This window comes from Chlorocebus sabaeus, chromosome 6, assembly GCF_047675955.1.
Source record: "Chlorocebus sabaeus isolate Y175 chromosome 6, mChlSab1.0.hap1, whole genome shotgun sequence".
NCBI classification, from domain to species: Eukaryota; Metazoa; Chordata; class Mammalia; order Primates; family Cercopithecidae; genus Chlorocebus; species Chlorocebus sabaeus.
This window is the reverse complement of record NC_132909.1, coordinates 39255374-39279399: the sequence shown is the minus strand read 5'-3', so window position 1 is coordinate 39279399 and position 24026 is coordinate 39255374. Positions and strand designations below refer to the sequence as shown.

Here is a 24026-nt window from a genome sequence, read left to right as displayed (position 1 = left end):
TGATGCATAGTCAGCACGCAGTAAAGCTTTGTGAAACAAATAGATCTACTGCTTTATCAACGTCAGAAAACAATGCACATGGGAATGTAAATTGGTACATCCATTATGGAAATCCATATGGAGATTCTTCAAAAAAAATTTGAAAAGAACTACCATATGATCCACCAATCGCACCTCTGAGCATACCACATATATCCAATGGAAACGAAATCCATGTGTCAAAGAGGTATCTGCACTCCCATGTTAATTGCAGCATTATTCATAATAGCCAAGAGATGGAATCAGCCTAAATGTCCAACAATGGAGGGATGGATAAAAGAAATGTGATATATATGCGCAATGGAATACTATTCAGCCTTAAAGAAGAAACCCTGTCATATGTGAAACATGGCTGAACCTGGAGGACATTATGTTAAGTGAAATAAGCCAAGCACAGAAAGACAAATATCACATGTGGAATCTAAAGAAGTTGAACTCACAGAAGCAGAAAGTAGAATGGTGGTTACAAGGGACTGGTGGGGAGAAAGGTGGAGATTGGAGAGATGTTTGTCAAAGTATGCAAAATTTCAACTGGACAGGAGTAGTAAGTCCAAGAGATCTATTGTGCAATATGGTGACTACAGTTAATAACATTGGACAGTATTGTATTCTGGAAAATTTCTAAAAGAGTAGATTTTAAGTGTCCTCACCACAAAAATCATAAGTATGCATATGATAATTAGCTACATTTAGCCATTTCAAATGTATGCATATTTTAAAATATTACATTGTGGCGCGCGCGCGTCTCTCTCGTGGCGCGGTGTCCCGCGGTCTCCTCTGCAAATGGGCTCCGTGGCCTAGCGTCCCCGTCCCCGCCACCCGTGATCGTGCGCCGAGGCCCGCGAGGGGTTGCCGCCCAGGTCCCACCAGCCAGCAAGCCAGAGCATGGCGGCCATCCCCTCCAGCGGCTCGCTCGTGGCCACCCACGACTACTACCGGCGCCGCCTGGGTTCCACTTCCAGCAACAGCTCCTGCAGCAGTACCGAGTGCCCCGGGGAAGCCATTCCCCACCCCCCAGGTCTCCCCAAGGCTGACCCGGGTCACTGGTGGGCCAGCTTCTTTTTCGGGAAGTCCACCCTCCCGTTCATGGCCACGGTGTTGGAGTCCGCAGAGCACCCGGAACCCCCCCAGGCCTCCAGCAGCATGACCACCGGTGGCCTGGCTCGGGACGCCCGGAGGAAGCAGCCCGGCGGTCAGTCCAGCACAGCCAGCGCTGGACCCCCGTCCTGACCTGAGCGGTTACCACCAGCCCGAGGCCTGCGGAGGCGCTAGTCCACCAGAGCCCCTCCCCGCTCCCCGCCCCCCGACCCCTCCCCACCTCCCACTCCCCACCCTGTAGACCAGGCGGCTGCAGCAAGCAGACCTTCGCATCAACACAGCAGACACCAAATAGGAGTTAGGGCCCCGCTCTCTACCGCCCGGCCCTGGCACTCGCTAGCTTTCCTGACATCTGGAACTGTGCACCTGGCACCGAGCAGAAAATAAACTCCAAGCAGCCAGTAAAAAAAAAAAAAAAAAAAAAAAAAAAAATTACATTGTACACAATAAATGTATATAATTTTTGTTTAATTTTTTCAAATAAGCTTTCTAAACAGAAAACACCATTCAAAATGAAAAGGAAATTTTAAAACCACAGTGCACAAAGAGAGATATGGAAAAAATTGATTTTCTTGTCAAACATGGATTTTATCTTTCTAACAATTATAGATATTTTCACATAATAGATAATACAAGCATACATTTTGTGTACTGGTAAACACAAACCCCATTCAAAATAGTGACATTTTTTCCTCCATCTCCTGTTAGCAATCCGGTTGTACTTACCTGTTAAACATTAGTTTCCTAGAGAAGAAGATACTATCATTTCAAACTGCAGCAAACAAAATATTCTACAGGACATATAAATCTTGTATAAAACCTGAACTTTGAGCTATGAAATTCTGGTGGCTTTCTCAACCCAGTCACTATGACACTGAAATCTAAGACTATACCAGAAATGCTCATTCATTTTAAGGTATGTATGTTTATTTAAGGCTATTTTGCTTTAAACCAAGTGGTTATCCTCAAAATATACAGCTTCTGTTGGGGAGGATAAAAGGAGAAAAATCAAAGTTTAATCTCCAGTTCTCATGGGAAAAATCTGAAGAGCAGTTGTCCTCCTTTAAAAAAAAGTTAATAAAAAATGTTTTCATGAAAAGATAAGATCCTGCCATGTTAAGACAATTTAACCATTTTAATCTGATGCAATCATTTTCTCTAAAATAGATACTGCGTTTGCTATCCAATGGGCAGTGGTTTGGGAGAGCATTTCTGAAAGATCCTTTGGTTAGTAGCTAGGACAGAATTTACCTCAGGAACAACAATATCCACACACAGTGACCATTCCCACTATTCTTTGGACTACACAGCTTACACTAAGGTAATAAAAACACCAACTACGTTTTCAGGATGCAGTCAAGACCCCATCGAAAAAGAAAATAAAACTTACATTTTAAATTAACTTAAATGGTATGCATTAGAAGAGAGTGATTTTGCAACTGCTGGATCAATCAATCACAGTCACTTGACTGTGACTTAAGAGGAGGTTTCTAGAAGAAATTCAAAGTTTGGATGAATGCCTGAGAGTAGTCTCTTCTTACCTTAATCCACATGTTTCTAACCCATAATTATCTCAAAGTTATCACACACACACACACACACACACCACACACTTTCTTGACTTCACTGAAACCCACTGTCACCTAAGGATACTGCTTCTCCTCTCAAGCAGGGGCTGGGAGATGTTTTCCATCAAACTTGAAATATCCCAGTATCAGAACCAAGGCAGTGTCCTCCTGACTACCCAATGCCACTTGCAGACAAATAACTGCACTCCCTTTTGTAAGCTGCTCCTTTGAGTAGTTGACAATAAGAGCCTCTTCTCCCTCTAGTCCTCACTTAATCATTTGATCACTCCTTAAAGAATTTAGCACCCAACTGATCGTCTTCTTTTCACCCAACCTTACCATCATGCTAAGCAGATTTATCATCACTTGGATGCACCATCAACACCTTGACCAGCAGTTCCTTACCCTGATACCCACTGATAGTTGTCATCTTTCACCCCAAGTACCAACTTCCACAGTCATACCATGAATTTGGTCAACATTGGAAACTGCACTTCAGATAATTCTGCAATAATATGAATACCTTCACAAACACCACCACCACCTCCTTCAACTTCCCTTTCCAATGGCCTTGTTTTCGTCCCCTCATACAACATTTCTACCTATCAAGAACTGCAATCCAGTGACACTTCTACTTTCTCTACATTCATCAGCCTCCTCAGCTCTCTACACCTCTCTATCAGTACTATGTCACCTCCCTCCCCCGTGTCCACCTCCAACTCCTGGCTTAGTATTTTATCTGGCCTATTCCTATTCATCCTTACTCATACCGCTTTCTTAGATAGGGGCTATCCATACTTGTAAGCTAGATGAAGTTCTTCTGTTAAACCATCTTGTAAGTTCTTTGTGCTTTTCTTAGCTATTCTTCAAACACAACAATAATCATATTGCAATTAATGTCATTGTGGATTTGAACATGGAAGATCTCTTTTATCCTAGATTGTAAATTGGTTAAGAGCAGAGATCATGACTGTTTTACTCTCAATTACATATGTTGACTAACACCATGCCTGGAACATAGAAGGCACTCCAGAAATATATGTGGAGTCTCACACACACACACACACACACACACACACATACTTATGCATACACACTCATACACTTACCCACAAAGATTTCTTCCAGTAAATGGGTATCTGTATTATGCAAGCAATGTGAAATCAAAAAGAACATCTTGGGGTTTTTGCTGCTTAACACCAAAACTAATTGCAGCCACTCTTCAAAAAAAATGCAATAACTTTATAAACAGTCACATCCTGATTCTTATGGTAGAAAGCTCTCCATTCTCTGCTGAATATTCATCTGTTGGGAGGGACACTCGCCAAGAAGCTCAGCACTTTCTGTAAAGAGAAGCAGCAAGAATAGAAGATGTGCAGAGAGGAAAGACAGTCAAAGGCAGGCTCCTGCAATACAAAGGTGCCAGGAACAAGGGTGCAATCCCAAGATGTGCAACACAGGATGGAGGAGGGAGATCTCACTTTTATTGTAAATAGTAGAATTCTTTAAAGGTAGCTCCATTAGCAATCAGATCTCAAAGATGGTGGAAACACAAACACCTTCTTTCTCATTAAGGCTAGGGGGCTCCAGCATAATTTCTCTGGACCAGGAAGATGGAGGAGTCTTACTTCTCTTCCCTTCCAACTCCATCCCCCACTCAATCCTAGATTGCACAAGGAAGTCAACACTACTTCCCCCAACACACTCCAAATACCTCTCTTCACAGCATTGTCAATAGATTCTCTTCATCCAATCTCGGAAGCAGTCTGGAAAAAGAAGCAGAAGAGAGAAGAAAGGGGAAAAGTTCAAAAGTACTTTAAACTCTGCCAAAAAAATCAATTAATACCAATATACACAGAGAAATGAGTGACCGAAGTCACCGCAGCAATGTATTTCCTCATAACTCCCTCAACTGGCCAGGGCCAAACCAAGGTGTGCAGAGTTGTATGTCCTACTCCGAAGCCCTACAAGTCATAGGACACATTCACCCCAGAGCCAGTGTATCCTATTTCTTTGAGATCTCAGTTCCATCCCTGTAGTGGTATCAAAGTACCCTCCATTTACATATAGTGCTCTCTTCGAAAGGAGCCATGATAGACTTTAATTCAAATTTACAAATAGAAAAACTGAGTCCAAAGAACTATACAATTAGCATAAATACTGGGACTACACACTGCCACATAATAAAACAGACAGCATTAAAATATATAATTAAGTATAACACCTATACACTAATATAGGTCAAACAGCTGAATGATTTAAAGGAGTTTTGTTTTGTTTTGTTTTAATCAACTAGGTACTTCTTAATGCAGTCACTGTGGCATGATACAAACAAAATCAAACTACAACACATCTTAGAAACAACAAATACTACTGCTGCTCACGTAGCAAGGAAAGTTACAAGTAAATCTCCCAATATCTCAGGTGTAAAGAATTGTTCTAACAATGTCTATTTGTATTAAATCAAATTACCAGACTAAGGCATCGATTTTGTACTGTTTACTCAGAGCAACAGACAAAAAGACAGGACTTTGGGTTTGTTTATATAAACATTCTTCTACAGGTAGTCAGAGGAGGAAGGAGTACAATGGAATTTGATGGTGGATGAATCTGCACAAAAAGGAGACTAAAAAGAAAGGTTTTTGTGACCCAACACTCATGGTTTACTTTTTAAAGTTGTGAGGAAAAGAAATGGCAAAGCTTTCTATTTCTGTAAGTCTTTGTTCTAAAGAATTGAATCAAAAATAACAATACCTAATCATCTCTAAATTACTTCAACTAAAAACACCACTAAAGACCTTAAAATTTTTTTTTTAAAAGAATTCATTTTTCTTCCTTGGCCCTGAAAACGATGGTTTAAAAATAGCTTGATTTGCATCTTATTCTTTTACTGCCTTTCTACAAATACATTTTGAAATGCTGACTTACAGGAAAGCTGTTGCCTGCTTAGCTTTCATCATGCATGAGATCGCACTACTTCGCTCACCTGGAACTGTGGAGTTCTCTGTTCCCAGCAATGTGAAAGACCGTCCAACAAGGAGCATCCTTGCTAAATGGTATGTTTAAAGTATGTATAGCTACACATATTTTCAAATGCATAACTGATTTCTCAAGAGAGAAGGGAACTCATGCCAGAAGCAAGGAAAAGATTGAAAGGCAGGCCTGGAAACAGAGCTGGCCCAGTAGCAGCTCCAAATATGGCAAAATGCTAGTGTTGTTTAAGACTCCAATACAACATCCCTGATGATGAAACAGGAGAAGTTCCCTTGCCCCCTCGCAGGGTGTGCAACAGCAGGAGGGGCTCGCTTCTTCTGTGCCCCACTGCTCAAACCTCTAGAGGAGCAAGCAGACGGCTGGGTTGTGGGGCTCTAACCCAGTGTCTAGGGGTGAACGATTGCAGCGGAAGCCCCAGTGGACGTGTGTTACAGGGTGCTCTTTTAGTTTTGCCATCTGTAGGAGACTTGTGTTAGTCAGCTCAATTAGACCCCTGGCTTATCTCAAGGACAGAGGCCTTTCTGTATCCTAAGGTCCTTGCCTTGTTGTACCAGAAGAATCAGATCACACGTGAGCTTGGAGAATGAGAGCAAGGTTTTATTGAGTGGAAGTAGCTCTCAGCAGACAGGGGAGGCAGAAGGGAGATGGAGTGGGAAGGTGTGTTTCCTGGAGTCAGGCCACTTAGCGGCCTGGATCTCCTCCAACTGCCCAGCCGAACTCCATGTCCTTCTGCCAGTCGGTGGCCTGCCAGGGTCTGCCCGTGCCTGTCGACGTGCTCTTCTTGATGTCCTCTGGATGTCCAGCCCCTTGTGTGACTGCCCACTAGGGTTTTGGGGTTTTCATAGGCACGGGATGGGGGCCTGGCGGGCCAGGGTGGTCTTGGGAAAAGCAACATTTGGACGCAAAGGCAGGAGTGCCTGCCCTCACCCAGGTCTGTGGGCACAGGCCCCAGGGTGGAGCCCTGGCCAGAGACCTGCCTTTCTCCTCCCAGCACTTCCCTGCCCCCCTCCCTTATCAATAACATCTGCATTTGTGGCTGGGTAACCAGGGTATTCTTCATATAGCTGCAAGCGTCTGGCCAATATATTGATAGGGTTTGGATCTGTGTCCAGACCCAAATCTCACATTGAACTGTAATCCCAGTGTTGGGGATAGGGTCTGGTGAGAGGTGATCGGATCATGGGGAAGGATTTCTCATGAATGGTTTAGGACCATTCCTTTGGTGCTGTCGGCAAGACATTAAGTGAATTCTCAAGAGAGAGTTCCGGTTGTTTAAAAGTGTGTGGCACCTCGGTCGCTCTCTCTCTCTTGCTCCTGCTTCAGTCACATGAGGTGCCTGCTCCCATTTCACCTTCCACCATAAGTCAAAGTTCCCTGAGGTCTCCACAGAAGTAGACGAAGTGGACCCAATATGCTTCCTGTACAGCCTGCAGAACCGTGAGCCAATCAAACAGCTTTTCTTATAAATTCCACAGTCTCAGGTATTTCTTTATAGCAGTGCAAGAACAGCCTAATTGATACATTATGTCTTCAAGTGGGGGTGAAGACATGCTGAACATTTACTTCTTGAAATATCCATTACATGATAGTCAGGGTGTTGTATGTTGAAAGCATGTATGTGTATAGCTTACATTATTAAAAATTATTGCTTTAGAATAGAAAAAGGAAGAGTGATAAAATATTAGGCTGAACCATATGAAACTGCTGATATTTTATAGTATTTAGGCAACAAAATTCTCAAATGAGAGCTTTGGGTCCAATAAGTTTGCTTTGCTCAAGGCAACTTGCCTCACTAGTGTCATTCAGGGTTAAGCCATGTCCGAGACCATCAGATGTTTTGCACCTCCAAGCATGACCACTCCATGCTATATGATGCTAAGACAGTCTCTATAACTTTCTCTACTTTAAGTTATATAAGTCCCCTTTCTGTTACTCAACCTTTGTGGGTGCCAGGTCCCTGAAAGGAAGCTATAGGAGCAGGTAAAACTTCTTTCCATATTTATTTGTGTGGAATTTTTACTTTTCAACTATATACCAGATGTAAGGAAGTGTTCTTGCTCAAGGGCCATCTGTCATTGCAGAGGTAGGATAGATACACATAATGACAGAGTAGAAAAAAATAAGTACAGTGACCCAGGTTTACATCCTGTCACCTGCTGTTATTAGTTGTGTTTCACTTCTTGACCTGCAGAATCCTTGTCTATAAAACTGAACTGGGGACCATGCCTAGTCATGTAAGTTCATTGTAAAATTCAAACAAAACAAAGTCTGTTAAGTATTTTGAAATGCCAAGATACAACCATGTGATCAGGGAAATTTACATAGAGAACAGAGTTGGGATAACATATGCTAGAAAAACCAGAAAGCGGTCGGACACAACGGTTCACACCTACAATCCCAGCACTTTGGGAGCCCAAGGCAGATGGATTGCTTGAGTCCAGGAATTCAAGACCAGCCTGGGCAACAAAGCAAGATCTTATCTTTACAAAAAAAATTATTAAAAAAAAAAAAGAGAGAGAGAGAGAGAGAAAACTAAAGTGGGCCAAAGTTAAGAGCTCTAGAAGTTCAATTACAGAAGGAATATTTATTCAGAATACATCAAAGGGTCTACTGGAATTGGAAACATAGTCATCATACTTAAGGATAAGGACAGCCAATTTCTTAGATGCAGGTCTTCTGAGTCAGTGGACTCCACGATGCTTGCAGGGGAGGCTCTGTGGACTCCCTGTATCTCTGGACACGCAGAAAAAAGGACAGTCAAGTTTTTCATGCTGGACAGTATGAATTTAATTTGTAATCTCTATTTGTCACATATATCCATAATTTTTTTTGTGATAGTCTCATCTGAAGCTTCTGGAAAAATAAGGGAAGATCTTATGGACTGTTAGGTTGGAAAGACATAAATGCCCAAGAGCAGAGTGTTTTGGCAACGTTAGCTACCTTTCACAGGCTATTTTCTTTCTTGGGATATTTGCTGATTTGAAACATAGATCAGATCTGGTTCATGCAGAAGCACTGTAGGAAGGAAAGAGGAGTGAGCAAAGCTTGTGGTGTTCATAGAAGCAACCACAACAATTTGGAAACAAAAGTATCCCCAAATGCCTTGCCAATTTTCCTATAGCACCCTTGCTAAATTGAGACTGAGTAAAAGGTTAGGAGTTTCTGCAAACTAAGTTAAAATCTTCAGAAGTCCCATAATAATTGGGAGGAAAAGTTCCACTTGAGGAAAGGAGTCTGCTCAGAACGTGGCTGGTCTCCCCAAGATGCGTCCATCAAATTTGGATGGAGCATATGGCAGGATGCTAAACAGTCTGAATCTTCTACTGTCTTTCAGAGCTCTCAATCAACAGTGTAGAAGAGACAGGCCTGAGAAACAAAAACAGAACTAGAGGTGGAGGGGATCTTACTAAAATGTCAACCCAGTTTTGATCTAACTCAGCCTCTTGGATTGGGGTGATGACCTCCTCACCTTATCTGCTCCACAGAGAAAACACAGATTCCTATCTGGTCAAAGTAGCATCATACAGAGTTTTGACATGTGCTTTGTCCACAATGTCTGGCATACAGTCACAAATTACTAACATAAAAAGAGGCAGGAGGTTGTGATCAATTACCAGGTGAAACAAACAAACAATATAAGTAGATGCAAAGAAAGAAAATGATATTTTATTTAACATCTTAAGATTACATTTTGATACAATGATAAATATTTCAAAGAGATTGAAAGACAATATGAATGAAAGTTATGAAAAGATGTGGGGTTTAATCATTGAACCAAATCTGTAAAAAGTAATCATTGTAAGACTAAAAATACAATACTTGAAATGAAGACCTCATTGGATGAGTTGAACAGTATAGCTGAAGATTGGCTCAATGATCCCAAAGACAGATCAACATGAAATATTTGACTAGAGCACAGAGAATGCAAAAGAATACACATATCAGTCACATGCAAGTCATAGTGCACACCCCTTTATTCCTATTATTGGAGTTACTAAAGAAAAAAGAAAGAATAGGGTGGGACAAATATGTAAAGAAAACATAGTCAAGAATTTTCCAAAACTCTTAAAGCTAGCAATCTTCACATTCAAGAATCTCAGCCAACTCAGGATAGCTATAAAGACTCCTCAAGGATCTAGAACTAGAAATACCATTTGACCCAGCCATCCCATACTGGGTATATACCCAAAGGATTATAAATCATGCTGCTATAAAGACACATGCACACGTATGTTTATTGCGGCACTATTCACAATACCAAAGACTTGGAATCAACCCAAATGTCCATCAGTGACAGACTAGATTAAGAAAATGTGGCACATATACACCATGGAATACTATGCAGCCATAAAAAAGGATGAGTTCGTGTCCTTTGTAGGGACATGGATGCAGCTGGAAACCATCATTCTCAGCAAACTGTCACAAGAACAGAAAACCAAACACCGCATCTTCTCACTCATAGGTGGGAATTGAACAATGAGATCACTTGGACACAGGAAGGGGAACATCACACACCAGGGGCCTATTATGGAGTTGAGGGAAGGGGGAGGGATAGCATTAGGAGATATACCTAATGTAAATGATGAGTTAATGGGTGCAGCACACCAACATGGCACATGTATACATATGTAACAAACGTGCATGTTGTGCACATGTACCCTAGAACATAAAGTATAATAAAAAAAAAAGAAAGAAAGAAAGAAAGAAAGAAAACCACAACTAGGCATTTCACAACTAAACTGCTGAAGATGAAAGACTTGCTGATTCTAATGGGCTAGATGATCAATGTGCCACAGTCCTTATTTTAAACCCATATAAAACATTTCACAAATTATCTGAATATCACTAGTTTAAAAAGGAAATTCATTTCAACAAAGTCAAAACAAGGGACAAATGAAAGATGGATAAATTGTGTTTATCATCTGAAGGTTGTAGCTGCTTTTTAAACCAGATAGAAACCATTTGTTTCCAATTGTCTCATAACTCAGATAAATAAAACCAATTTTAAGGAGAAACTTTATGCCTGACAAGTATGAGTCAATTGGAACATTGAGAAAACAATTCAAAAGAAGTCGAGTTTAGAACTTTACATCTTAACTCTTACTTTGTTTTGTTTTGTTTTGTGCTTTGTTTTTTGTCTTTTGTTTTCTGTTTTTGAGACGAAGCTTCACTCTTGCTGTCCAGGCTAGAGTACAATGGTGCCATCTCGGCTCATGACAACTTCTGCCTCCTGGGTTCAAGCAATTCTCATGCTTCAGTCTCCTGAATAGCTGGGATTACAGGCATGTGCCACCATGCCCAGCTAATTTTTGTATTTTCAGTAGAGACGGGGTTTCACCATGTTGGTCAGGCTGGTCTCGAACTCCTAACCTCAGGTGATCTACCCGCCTTGGCCTCCCAAAAGTGCTGAGATTACAGGCGTGAGCCACCGCACCCGGCCTTAACTCTTATTTTGTATGTTAACTTTAGAAAGCACAGATATACACTGTAGACAGCTTGACTGAGATTGCTCACATATCAGAATAATAGAGAATCAGGTGCCATTGTGGGTAGAATCAGAAGTAAGCAACCAACATTTTCTGAGACCTTAACAGTGCCAGGCATTAGACTACCTTTCTTACAGAGAGCATTGCATATATGAAATGAACTTCACAAAGATCACACATGGATGTGGAAATGAACTCATTCATTAGCCTGAATGCCCATAAGGTAAATCATTTCAGACAGTGCAGTATCTTCAACTCCATCTCTGTTCTTTTTTCATTCTATTGAGAAATAAACATTCATTCTAGCTGCCAGCTACTGGATTTGTCTGGAGTGTTGCAGACCTGAGTGGAATCAGCCTGGGTTCCCATCGATTTCTTTCTTCAGAAACTAAGCTTGTGTTCCTCTTCTCCTTCCTCCTCTCAGAAACTACTGAGCCCTCTCTCTCTTCACTTGTACCATCCCCTCTCCCCACCACAAGCCCGATTATGAAATGGGATGTCACCCTACTTTTGCCTCCCCTTCCAGCACATATATTCATTTCATCTTAAACTGTTTCTGCTAATCACTTTGGGAAACAGAGATAATTAAAATCATAAGCATGAAGGGAAAAAAATGAAATCATAAACATGAAGGGATCCAAAATCTCATCATTGGCCTGGAGCCGTGCTTCCTGGAGCACTCTTTATTCTACATCTGAAATTATAACTAAGCACAGTTGGGATTCTGCTCCTCTTCCCCCACTGTCTCAGCTAATTTAATTCTGGGCCCTATTCATTGATTGAATTAAATCCTACCGATGTCATGAAAACATCCAATGTTTCCCTGCTCCAAGTGCTCAACTCACACCTCTGAGGCCCACCAAAAGAGGTCTCTGCTGAGGTACCAGCTATTTCCTCTGTAAGGTGGTAATCTCCAAAGTAAACAATCCACCAGCACCTGGTACCTCTCCTTATCCTGCCTCCTTGGAAGAAAGGAAAAAGAGAATTTAGCAGAAAAAAATTCCTAAAACCTAACAAAGTGTCCCAGCCCCTTTGGACAGACCTATGCACCCATCTGTCATAAGTAAACCCATACAACAAGAATGTTGCCATGTCTTTAAAAATTCGTGAGTTCCAGCCAAGTGCAGTGGCTCACGCCTGTAATCCCAGCACTTCGGGAGGCCAAGGTAGGTGGATCATGATGTTCAGGAGATTGAGACCATCCTGGCCAACAAGGTGAAATCCCATCTCTACTAAAACTACAAAAATTAGCCAGGCGTGGGGTGCATGCCTGTAATCCCAGCTACTCGGGAGGCTGAGGCAGGAGAATTGCTTGTATCTGGGAGATAAAAGTTGCAGTGAGCCGAGATTAGGCCGCTGAACTCCAGCCTGGCGACAGAACTACACTCCATCTCAAAAATAAATAAAAATAAAAATTCCTGAACCCTCAATTTGTCTCCCCTGTTCACTCAATTGAGTCATTATCTTTCCAAGTTAGACACATAGGAGCTATATTTTCCTCCTTCCTCATCCTTTCCATTTGATCTGTGGTCATCCCTCATTCCCCTATGTATTTTATCACCCTGTTTCATCCTCATTTTTTTTCTCTTGTGTGTTGAATGTATTTGCTAGTTACATGTTAATCACCCTTGAATTATCTTGAAAGAAACTGATACCAGCTGATGTTTCAAAGATTGACTTTCTATACCTGTTCTGTACTTTCATTTTAGTGATCGTTTATTCTATTGTTTTAGGTTAATACTGTTGTTTTCATACCTTAAATAACTTTGCTTCCCACAAAATAGAGGGGGTTTTTTTGTTTTGTTTTTTAGCTTGTCTTATTTAACGCTTTATAAACACAATAACCTAGGAAAAGGGGTTACTTTACATCTACCTTCCACTCCTGCAGCTTTGATTCCTGGCACACAGCATGAAAAGCAAGCAGAGGAACACAGCAGTTAGCAACTTTCACCACTTTTCACCTGTTCTTCCCCATTATTGAATCTATCTAAGGAAGACATCACTGTGACTGCCAGGAGATGTCAGGCCTCAAAAAGGAAGTTGAAAATTATGTAAGAAATGAGCCCAGTGACCTCCATTTCCTTGCCTCCTTGGTAAATAATTTGTGGTTTTCCAAAACTGGAGGCATATTTTAGAGTTCAAGCAAGCTTGGCAGTAAATTGTCCCAAGGTTCATAAAAACGTGCACACAGGGTTTTGCAGACACCAAATCAAATAACTAAAGTGAAGTGAACCCAAAACAGAGCAGATACTTGTATGCACAGGCATATCCCAGTCACAGAACTGCAGACAGAGTTGTCTGTTTTTTACTGTGTAACATCAATTCTAGAATATTAAACAGTTCAGTGGTAGGGAGGGGCAAGTCGCTCTTCCTTTAACCTCCAAAATATTTCTAACATCCAGTTTTGACTGCATTCATCAAAGAGATAGCTCATGGGTTTCAACTTCGAACTTTGGAACAATTCAGGGTTTAGCAAAGCCATTGTCCTCTGCTTCTTGTCTTCTGCATGTGCTGAGAGGATTGGGAAGGGAAGTCAGTGCTGTTAGTAAAGAAACTGAGGACAGAGGTGGGGCAAGCAAAGATACATGCTCTGGTGTTGGAAAAAAAGAAAAACAAACTTGAGGATCCTAGCAGGCTCCAGATCATAGGGATTAAGAAGAAATCGGCTCAAACTTAAACACTAAGTGTTCACTTCTATTTCCCTTCTGAATAAAACAGTAAGGGGAGTGTGCCAATACCCTCCAACAGTTAGCAGAATAGCCCCAACTAGAATACAGAACTTGAGACGGTAAGTTCACTGCTCAGTGGACATATACCCAGATCACAAAGCCTTACAAATAGGACTTTCTACATCCTCCCAGACTCTCCTACTTTTTTTTTTTTTTTTTTTTTTTCCCTCAAAGCGCCTACCTGAATGATCCTCTTCAAGAGAAACCAGGTCATAAGGCTTGTTCTCCTCTCTGCTGCAACCATGCAATGGACCTTGAAATCACTCAAAGGGAGAACCAGAGCCTCACAGTGGCCTCCAGGGTGTCCACCATCTGCTGAGCTTACACCTCCACCCGCCCTGCCATCCTTACCTCTCAGGTCCCTCCAGCTGAACACCTTTTTCATTCTGTTCCAGCCGGATGGGGCTCCTCGCTGCCTGTGTCTTTGCACTTTCTACTCCTCTCCCAGAGATCTTCTTACCCTGTTCTCTTTCCACCCGTAAGTCTCTGCTCAGACATTACCTTTTCAGGGAGGCTTCTCTGACCATATCATCTACATGGGTAAATGACAACTCTTCAAGACTCTTGTCCCCCACCTGGCTCTGCTTTTGCATACGGTACTTACCCCCTTCTCTCTCTTTTTTTTTTTTTTTTTTGCTTTGAGATGGAGTCTCCTTCTGTCACCCAGGCTGGAGTGCAGTGGCATGATCTCGGCTCCCTGCAGCTTTCACCTCCTGAGTTCAAGTGATTCTCATGCCTCAGTCTCCCAAGTAGCTGAGATTACAGGCATGCACCACCACACCTGGCTAATGTTTGTATTTTTAGTAGAGATGAGGTTTCACCATGTTGGTCAGGCTGGTCTTGAACTCCTGACCTCAAGTAATCCACCCACTTTGGCTTCCCAAAGTGTTGAGATTACAGGCATGAGCCTCCATGCCCGGCCCTCACCTTCTTATATTCTATGTAATTTTTGTCTCCCTCACCAGAGTATGAGTTCTGTGAAGCTGAGAGCTTTCCTTCCTTTTCTTCACTGATGAATCCCAGCATAAAAAATTATGTCTTGTACACAGTAGGATTCAACAAGGAGATCTATGTATTATTTATATGTTTTTATATATCTCATTGACATATATGTTGTTTACATATATATCTTATTTATATATATCTCATATAGGTATATGCACATATGGTCCCTAACTTACGATGTTTTCAACTTTACAATGGTGTGAAAGTGAAACACATTCAGTAGAACCTGTACTTCAAGTTCCTGTATAACCATTCTGTTTTTCATTTTCAGTACAGAATTCAATAAACTACATGACATATTCAACACTTTATTATGAAATAGACTTTGTGATAGATGATTTTGTCCAACTGTAGACCAATGTAAATATTGTGCATTTACAAGTTAACTGTCTAAGCACATTTGCAGTGGACTAGGCTAAGCTACGGTGTTCGGAAGGTTAGGTGCATTCAATGCATTTTTGGCTTGGAATATTTTCAGCTTACAGTGGGTTTATCAGAACATAACCCCATCATAAGTTGAGGAGCATCTTTCTCTCTCTATTTTCTCTGTCTCTCTATCTTCCTCTCTCTGTCTCCATATAAATATATATACACACATACACACATATATGTATGTATACACACACATATATGTATATATACACACATATATATACATGCTGTGTGTGTGCATATATATATAGAGAGACAACTCTGTTCTCTGAGTGTGTGTATATATGTGTGTGTGTGTGTGTGTGTGTGTATGCACAGAGGGAGAAAAGAGACAAAGAGAAATCAAATCATTCATGGCTACATTTGAGAATAGATTTGTGTAATGATCTTTATTTTACCAATCAAAAAGGTAATGAAGAAATGGAATGGACAAAAACAAATACCAAGCAATATTATACTTAATTAAGGTTTTTCTCTTTTAATTTAATGACTAGACTTATTATAACTTCTTCTCACAAAATAAATTATTGAGCAGAACACAGGTTTGTTGAGGACCAGGAATTTTCAGACATTCTGAAGTCTATCCTAGTCTATCCTCTAGGTCTAATGGAAAGTTACTTGCTCAATGTTTATATGAACCAGGAACCAGCAGAAGTGGGTGCATAAGTTCAGTGAAAACACAGGGAAATTTTAGGGGGTGATGGCTGTCGGAAGTCGAGTTGCATATCTGGAAGCCATCTCTTCCTTGATTCGTGACTTTAAGGACAAGTGGACATTTTTGAAAAGGTACATGATGGTTTCTTTATAGTTTGGCACAGAGTCACTGTGGACTCAGGGTATCCCAGACACAGGGAGCAAAGTGGGTGGCAGAGGAATCTAAGGGTGGTTCATGATGACTGTTTGATCCAGCAGACATTTTTTACACTTCTAAAAGGTTGACATTTTATGGCCTATTTAGTCATTTAAATCCTTGTGGGCCTTTGGCCAGCAGAAGTGGGTAAATAACTACAGAGCAGTTCAACCTGAACTTCCAATTGCCAAAAAGAAAAAGTGAGGGGGCAGGGGTTTGCTGGTGAATGACAGTCTCTTCATGAGCTTCCCTGAAAAATAAAACAAAATTAAAGTTAAAATAAAACAAAATTAAAGACTACTGAAAACTAATCTAATAATATTGACATTTCTTCCCCCAAAATATCAGCTTTAAATAACTGAATAGAGGGTGGTGGAGAGACTGAGCTTTCCTTTGTAATTGTTCTCTTTTGATCATTTCACTGCTCCTACTTTATTTTAATAATGCGTCCAAAGACTGATTCACCCTCTGTCTCCCACTTTAATAAAGGTTCATTAGTGGATTAGGAGAGATTTGAAACTGAGCCCAGTAGAGTCAGCAGAAACAAGTTCCAAACACCCATTCAGCACATTTTGAAAAGCGCCAAGCTAGCAACTTGGAAAAGAGCCACCAATAAAATGTGGGTGTACTTGTGTCTTTGGAGCCCCAGTGGACAGACAAAGCACCCCCACTTCCAGGAGGGGCAACATGGCTCACTGAAAATGTTCAAGGCAAAGACTGTTGTGTCTACTTTGAGCCAACCCCAAGAAAATAAATATAGCTCATCCACATGGAAAATAAGGGAGAAACTGATGACCACATATATTATTATAATCAAAATAAGTGAATAAGTGCAGCCACTTGTGCTACTCTGGAATCCCAGCATCCTCTTTGAAATCTACAAGCCCTTCTCAATCGTAGCAGGTCCCACACTCCTACCTGGCCTACAGAGGGGGTCAATCACTGGTGTTTGTAAGCATGCAGGTGGTTTACACCTCAATGCTTCACTTCCTTCTAAGCCTTCTCCAAGAGTGAAACTAAGGAGGGAGCTGTTGACTTCATCCTTTTTCCGTTTCCACAGGTTTTATCAAAATTATTTCTGATGATATTTTCAATATGTACACAAAAATTCTACTTCTATTAGTATTACGAATATGATAACAAGCTAACAATTGGGCACTTGTGAATTTTTCTCAGAACGTTACAGCCGTTAGCTCATTTAATATTCAGAATCCTGTAACACACTATAACCCATGCTCTTGATTGTCTGATTTAAGCCGTATCTAGAATCTCCTTTCTCTCGCAAATTCAAGCAAAGGTGGTCAGAAGACACAAATCAGGCCCATAAGTGAGTTTCTGCTTATTGGAAATTTGAGAAAAGTGTTGATTTTCTGACAAAAAGGCCGACTCAGCTAAAATTCTCCCATGTCTCTTTTTCCTTCTTTTTGTATGAAAAGTAGAATCGCACACACGGTATGGCAGAGACAAAAAACCTCATTTCTCTCACACTATTGATCAACAGCACCTGCTCTTTGGGTTTCTCTTTGTTTAAGCTACTGTAAGTCATACTTTCTGGTACTTTCAGGTGAAGATATTCCTATCAGATGCCATTTACTGGTGAGGAAGCTGATACATGATGAAATGAAGCCATCTATCCAAGATCACCCAGGTGGGAAGTGCAAAAGCTTAGCTTAAACTCAAACTCTTTTTTCCCAGAGCCCACATTACTAACCACTATGGCACGCTGTGATGCCCTTGGCAACCATTACATTAGAAATAAGGACATTCTAGGCTGGCCCGGTGGCTCACACCTATAATCCCAGCACTTCGAGAGGCCCAGGTGGGCAGATCACCTGAGCTCACAAGTTCAAGACCAGCCTGGACAACATGGCGAGACCCCATCTCTACTAAAAATGCACACGAAAAGAACCCAGGCATGACGGTGCATGCCTGTAATCCCAGCTACTCAGGAGGCTGAGGCTGGAGAATTTCTTGAGCCCAGGAGGCAGAGGTTGCAGAGAGCTGAGACTACACCACTGTACTCCAGCCCGGGCAATAGAGCCAGAAAGGAAAGAAAGAACGGGAAGGGAAAGGAAGGGAAGAGGAAGTGAAGGGAAGGGAAGGGAAAAGGAAGGGAAGGGAAGCCGCACATCACCACACCCAACTAATTTTGTATTTTTAGTAGAGATGGGGTTTCACCATGTTGGCCAGGATGGTCTCGAACTCCTGACCTCAGATGATCCGCCCAGCTTGGCCTCCCAAAGTGTTGGGATTTGCCACTGCACCCAGCTTATTATGATTCTTTTACTCAAGTTCTCTATACAACTTTTGTATTAGCTACAGAAACACAAAGTCAAGTTCTGGATCCTCTTGCTTCTGCTTGCAACTCTGTTGCCATCTCACTCATCCTGGATCTAGCCAATACTTCCTTTTAATTCTTTAATTTTAAATTCTTTTAATCTGTGGAACATGCCAGTATGCCAGAAGTTTCCTAACTGTATTCATTTATATGATGCCAAGGGAAAATGGAAAGAGGAAGAAAAGAAAGGGGGTGGGGGACAAGAAAGGGAGGATGGGGGAAGGGAAGGAAAGAAAACATTGTTATAACTAATTTTACCAAAATTGATACATTGTGTTGAGGTAACCTTTTTAACTTTCTATTTGGAAATTATTTTTAACATTACAAAAAGTCACAAAAATAAAAATAGTACAAAGACCATCTATCCATTTAGCCTTTACCCAGATTTTGCTGCTGTTAATAGTTTATTCCCATTTCCTTTGTCATTTGCAATAGATGATAGATGATCAATAGATTAGTAGATTAATAGACTGACAGATGATTGATAGACAGATAAATAGATAATTTTTTTCTGAACATTGTTTTTTACCCCTAAATACTTCAGTGTATCCTAAGGGATATTCTTTTCTACAACCACCATGGGCTTATCAACTTCATACATTTGCATTGATACAATAATTTTTTTCTACTCTAACAATCATATTCTAGTTTTGTCCATTGACCGAATAATGTCCTTTCTTGCATTTTCTCCCACCAGTGCAGAATTGGTAGAGCTTCATTATAGAAGCGTGTGTTGCTGCTGTTGCTGCCGCTGTAACTGTTTATATATTAGTTCAATTATTTAATGAAAAACTGTTAGCCCTTGAATAGGGGCCAACCTGTGGATAGCCCTTATCAGGACTCAGGCTTCCAAGAGCAGTTCATACTTGACCTCAACTCTTCCATGCCTACCCTCTGTTTCATCCTTTCCACTCCTTTTTGTTGCAGAAAGAAACAAACAGCAGGGCTCGCTTTAGACCCAGGTGAGCTGGGCTCTTCCCTCAGTCCTCACGATTCAGGGGCCCATGAAAATGTCTTTCATGATAGTTTCTGAGAAACCCTCCCACCCCCAACCCTCTGGTTCCTGGGCCTGGCTGGAGCTGGTAGTGTGGTCTGGGCAGGTTTCCTGAGCTCAAATAGGGATTTGCTTGTACCCAGTCCCCCTTTCTCCCCTTTAGAGTTCTTTCCAACCCACTTTCTTATGCACGAGGTGGGCTTGACATTCCAAAGAGCTCCAGAAATCGTCCCTGCAAGGTCATCCTGGGGCCCTGGGGCTGACCTCCAGTTCCAGAAAAGCAGCCTAGGGAGTGGATTGATTCTGCTGACTGGCACAGGATTGCTGTCATGGGATGGTGTGTGATTGGGCCACCAGAATGGTGCTGACATCCTGATTTTGAATGATTCTCACTCACTCCGTCACAGGATGAGTTCAGGACTCTGGGCTCCCAACAGCCATCAGCCAGCCCTTGGGTTTGAGCTGCATGTGAGGTTTCCTGCCTCCTCAGTTATCCCCCTTGCTGCTATTGTGGTGTTGCCTCTGTTCTGCAGCACCCGCGGTGGCAGGCAAGGTTTATACTGTGCCCCTGCTGCTGCTGAAACCCAGGGTCATCGCCCCATCCCTCTGCAGGCTGCACCACAGTGCTCAAGGGTGGCTTCACCCACCTCCTCCAAGGGCTTTCCAGATGGTTGTTCTGCAACACCAGCAGGCTCTTCCAATCCATGTTCATTCTTTCCTCCAGCTGATGTGGTGCCTGGCCCTCCCAGGTTAAGCTGAGCGAGATAAGGGTCAGGGATTCCTTGCATAAATGAGATCACTCTTCTTGCTCCACCACTGGAAACAGTGTGAGGAAACCAGGGGTGCAGTCCACATGAAAAGAGATCACATTTTAGGAATGCTGTCATTACAGCCTCAAGGGTTCAAGAGAAGACACGGTTGAAAAATGTGTTGTTCTATATTTATACCATAAAGTTCCAAAGGGTAAATTTAACATGACCATAAAATAAATGACTGTGCACATTTTCCTGCATACTCTGTGCCTTTGTGGTCGTCTTCAAAGAAATACAGGCACAACCTCTTAAAAAGCCATCGGAAGCCAGTATTCACAGGCAGCAGGATGGATGGTACAGCATCGTGAGTAATGATGTAGCCAGCATGAAACAAATAGCATTGGGGACTTTAGAGGCAAGAAGAGTCAGAATGCCTCAACACGGACAGGTTCTGACAAGCTATAGGTCTTGAATAATAACAAAATTGCTACCCTTTTCTCACAGTGGGAAATATGAATTACCCAGGAACAGCACATTTGACAATAACTAATATGAAGAGACGATTTCTGGATCCAGAAGGAAAGAGGTAGTGTCGGGATGGTACAAAGAATTATCAAGTAGTCTGGACAATAAACAAATACATCAGCACCTCTTTACCCATGATTCTGAATCTTCAGTGATCAATCACTAAACCTCATATATGTTTAAAATTTTGCAAAACATTTTTCAAAGGAATTGCTTATATAAATGGGAAACCCACACAAAATAATACTTGCCCAGAGTCCCACACATCCTAGTGTGGGCCCTAAAGAGGTAGACACGTTCTCCATGTCCTAATTCTAAGAAGGCCATCACAAAGCGTGAAAGCATTCCAAAGACAACTCAGTTTTTCTTACATCTTGATCAATTCCCATTGACTTTTAAGCATTGTAGAAAGTAGAAAAATTACAACTGGAAAATGTGCCTGGAATACAGGGAGATACCCACTGAAACTTGAGACCAGAATAAGAGAGACTGACTTCAGCTCAAAACAGTGAAGTCTCCAAGGCCACATGCACACCCTTTGAACAAGCAAGAAAATATGGCTGTGCAGTTGCACAACTTGAGGAATAGCACATGGGGACAGGATGCCAGTCTAGCTAGAGAAGGAAGTATACAATCCCATTACTGCAAGCTAAGGAGAAGGACAATTCATCATGACAAGGTTCTGTGGCAGTGTCTAAGGAGTCACTGTACTTTATTCAATAGTAAAACAGAACTCGGAAAAGAAGCTGATCTGTTTTCACAACTAGGTGAATCCTAGTCACCTGTTCCTTGGAAACGGCTTCATTTTCTTTCTGCTTCTTTTGTGCTACACCCACGTTTTCTTCCCCTTCTCCCCAGGTCTCCTGTTCTGCAGGATTAGAGCTCAGCCCAAAGCGGTATGTTCTGTTCCTCCCCAGCAGCAACACTTCCACGTTCGGAAGTGCCAACCTATGCGCAGTTCTTCTCATGTCAGTTTCATTGTTCCTTCCCTCCTTCGCTTTGTGATAATTATGCCTATTGGTATCTCCATTTATTTTTCCAAAGAGCACTAAGAAATGTATAACCCCAGAGCAACAGAAGCACAACCCACCACTACTTCCTTTTTTTTTTTTTTTTTTTTTTGGAGTCTTTGGCTAGGATCAATTTACCATTTGCTGTCTTCATATGCTGGCAGGAAGAATTACAGAAATAAATAAGTTAACCCTCACTTCAACAATTACCAGAAACCATGATTAATTCAAACAAAAGATATGTGCAGTGACTTTAACATTTAGAAGGGCCAAATTATGCTCTCCTTTCTTTATTGAGTAAAGCATACTCTGCTAAGGAGAGCCTAATTTCTGTGTTTCTGTCACTTAATTGGTAGTAGAGGATGGCTACAACTTTTTTTGGAAAACTTCAGACATGACAGAGAAAAAGAACGAAAAATTAAAGAAAACAAAGAGTATGGTAAAACTGTGAGAGGGAAAGGAGGAAACAGAAAAAATGAAAGAAAGAGTTATGTCTGATAGGATGGAGAAGGAGTCAGTTCCACGTAGATAGAGAGACTCTTGGGATATGGTTTTTGCCAGATGCCATATATGTTGTATATGCAACAGGGATAGCAATAGCAGAGGATGTTTTGAAAATGAATTATCTAATGGGAATTTGCTGCATGCCTGTCTTACGTCATGTGTAAGGAACATTTCAAGCCCAGTGGTTACACATCAGCATTATCTTTTATTGTTACATGTCGGTGTCCCTCTTTAAATCACAATGAGGGCTGGGATGCAGGAAAAATGAAGCCTGGGTTCACCTAGCACAATACCCTTTTTTCTCAGCAATTCTATTAACATAACCATTGTGCCAAATGTCATAATACAAATGCCAACAGACAGCTGGACACGGGGGCTCCTGTAATCCCAGCACTTTGGGAAGCCAAGATGGGAGGATTCTTTGAGCTCAGGAGTTCAAGACCAGCCTGGGCAACATAGTAAGACCTCATCTTTGCTAAAAATAGAAAAATAAAAATTAGCCAAGCATGGTGGTATGTGCCTGTAATCCCAGCTACTCAGGAAGCTAAAGTGGGAAGATCATTTGAGCCCAGTAGTTCAAAGCTGCAGTGAGCTCACATGACTGCACTCCAGCCTGCGTGACAGAGCAAGGCACTGTCAAAAAAAAAAAAAAAAAAAAAAAAAGCCAACCAAACAATTTGAACACATTGTTTTTATTCTGACTTTACAAGGAATTTCAGTATATGAAGAGATTTCCTTGCTTAAATTATTTTGCTAAAATATTTAGATAATAGCTGGCATTAATGAGTGAGTGTGATGTTCTAGGTATACTTTCAGGTACCTTAACTGTAATAATTTATGGAAACCTTACAATAGGTCTACCTTCATTTTGCAAATGAGGAGACTGAGGCTCAGAGGGACTAAGCAACCTTCCCAAAGTTTCCCATCTGGTAAGTGATGAAGCTGGCTTGCAATCACAAAGCAGCTTATTTGAAGCTACTTTTGAACTCTCAGATATTCCAACACATTAAGTCAATTAGCATCAACTAGCATTTCTAACGACTTTTTGATTTGGTTCTACTTGCTGCATCTGCAGTTACTGTCATTCATCCACAAACTAAATATGCTTTGTCACTTTCCTGATTTTTAAAGTGCTCTCTTCTCCTGAACTTGACAAAAGCTGAATATTCACTCAGGAAGCAAATAACTGGTGAAATCTATTAAACCATCCATGCCACAGATCTGAAACTGTCATGGGTAGTTTAGTAATTTTTGAGAATCCACAATGCCCTTAGAACTGTACAGAAGATGAAAGAATATTATCTCTACCTCACCCTCTTAAAAAAGCCAGAGAAAAAACCAGCAGAACTTCTTGTTCCTATATCTGCTGGCACATCATATGCTTTTAGATATGATCATCGAGACAAGCAGTGTTTCATTTTTCATTTTAAGCCCCACCCTACAATCAGCAGAAGAGAAAGTTTTCTAAATCATGCAGACCCATGTTACTTTTCCAGTGGAGCTGGTGAGGGAGTAAGGTGCTCTTTTTAATTCTGGAAACCAACACACACAATAGAAGTCTGATCCTACAAAACCATACCTCAGGGATAACATCACCTTTCAGTCTCATAACATTTAATTGCCTATATAATTCACACTTTTAGAGTATAATTACGGGTTAATATTACATTTGCACGCAAACTTCACACAGGCACAATAAATC

The 24026-nt window shown here is 41.3% G+C and overlaps 1 protein-coding gene and 1 pseudogene across 2 annotated transcripts; both read left to right on the top strand.

Moving 5' to 3' along the window:
- Positions 1-771: 771 nt before the first annotated feature.
- Positions 772-1569, top strand: LOC140711880 (pancreatic progenitor cell differentiation and proliferation factor-like). Of its 2 annotated transcripts, XM_073016694.1 has the most exons (2): positions 814-1057; positions 1095-1208. In XM_073016694.1, exons 1-2 carry the CDS (start codon positions 925-927, stop codon positions 1184-1186), a joined length of 225 nt encoding a protein of 74 aa, XP_072872795.1. In that variant the 5' UTR covers positions 814-924; the 3' UTR covers positions 1187-1208. The 2 variants fall into 2 exon arrangements, with proteins under 2 accessions (XP_072872794.1, XP_072872795.1); XM_073016693.1 differs by having other exon boundaries at positions 772-1569.
- A 14482-nt stretch (positions 1570-16051) lies between these two features.
- The window catches only part of LOC140711773 (cell division cycle and apoptosis regulator protein 1-like), a 32978-nt pseudogene continuing 25003 nt past the window's right edge, over positions 16052-24026 (top strand).

Bases quoted from the DNA above. Each gene is read 5' to 3' on its own strand.
- LOC140711880 (XM_073016693.1), top strand. From the start codon at position 925: ATGGCGGCCATCCCCTCCAGCGGCTCGCTCGTGGCCACCCACGACTAC.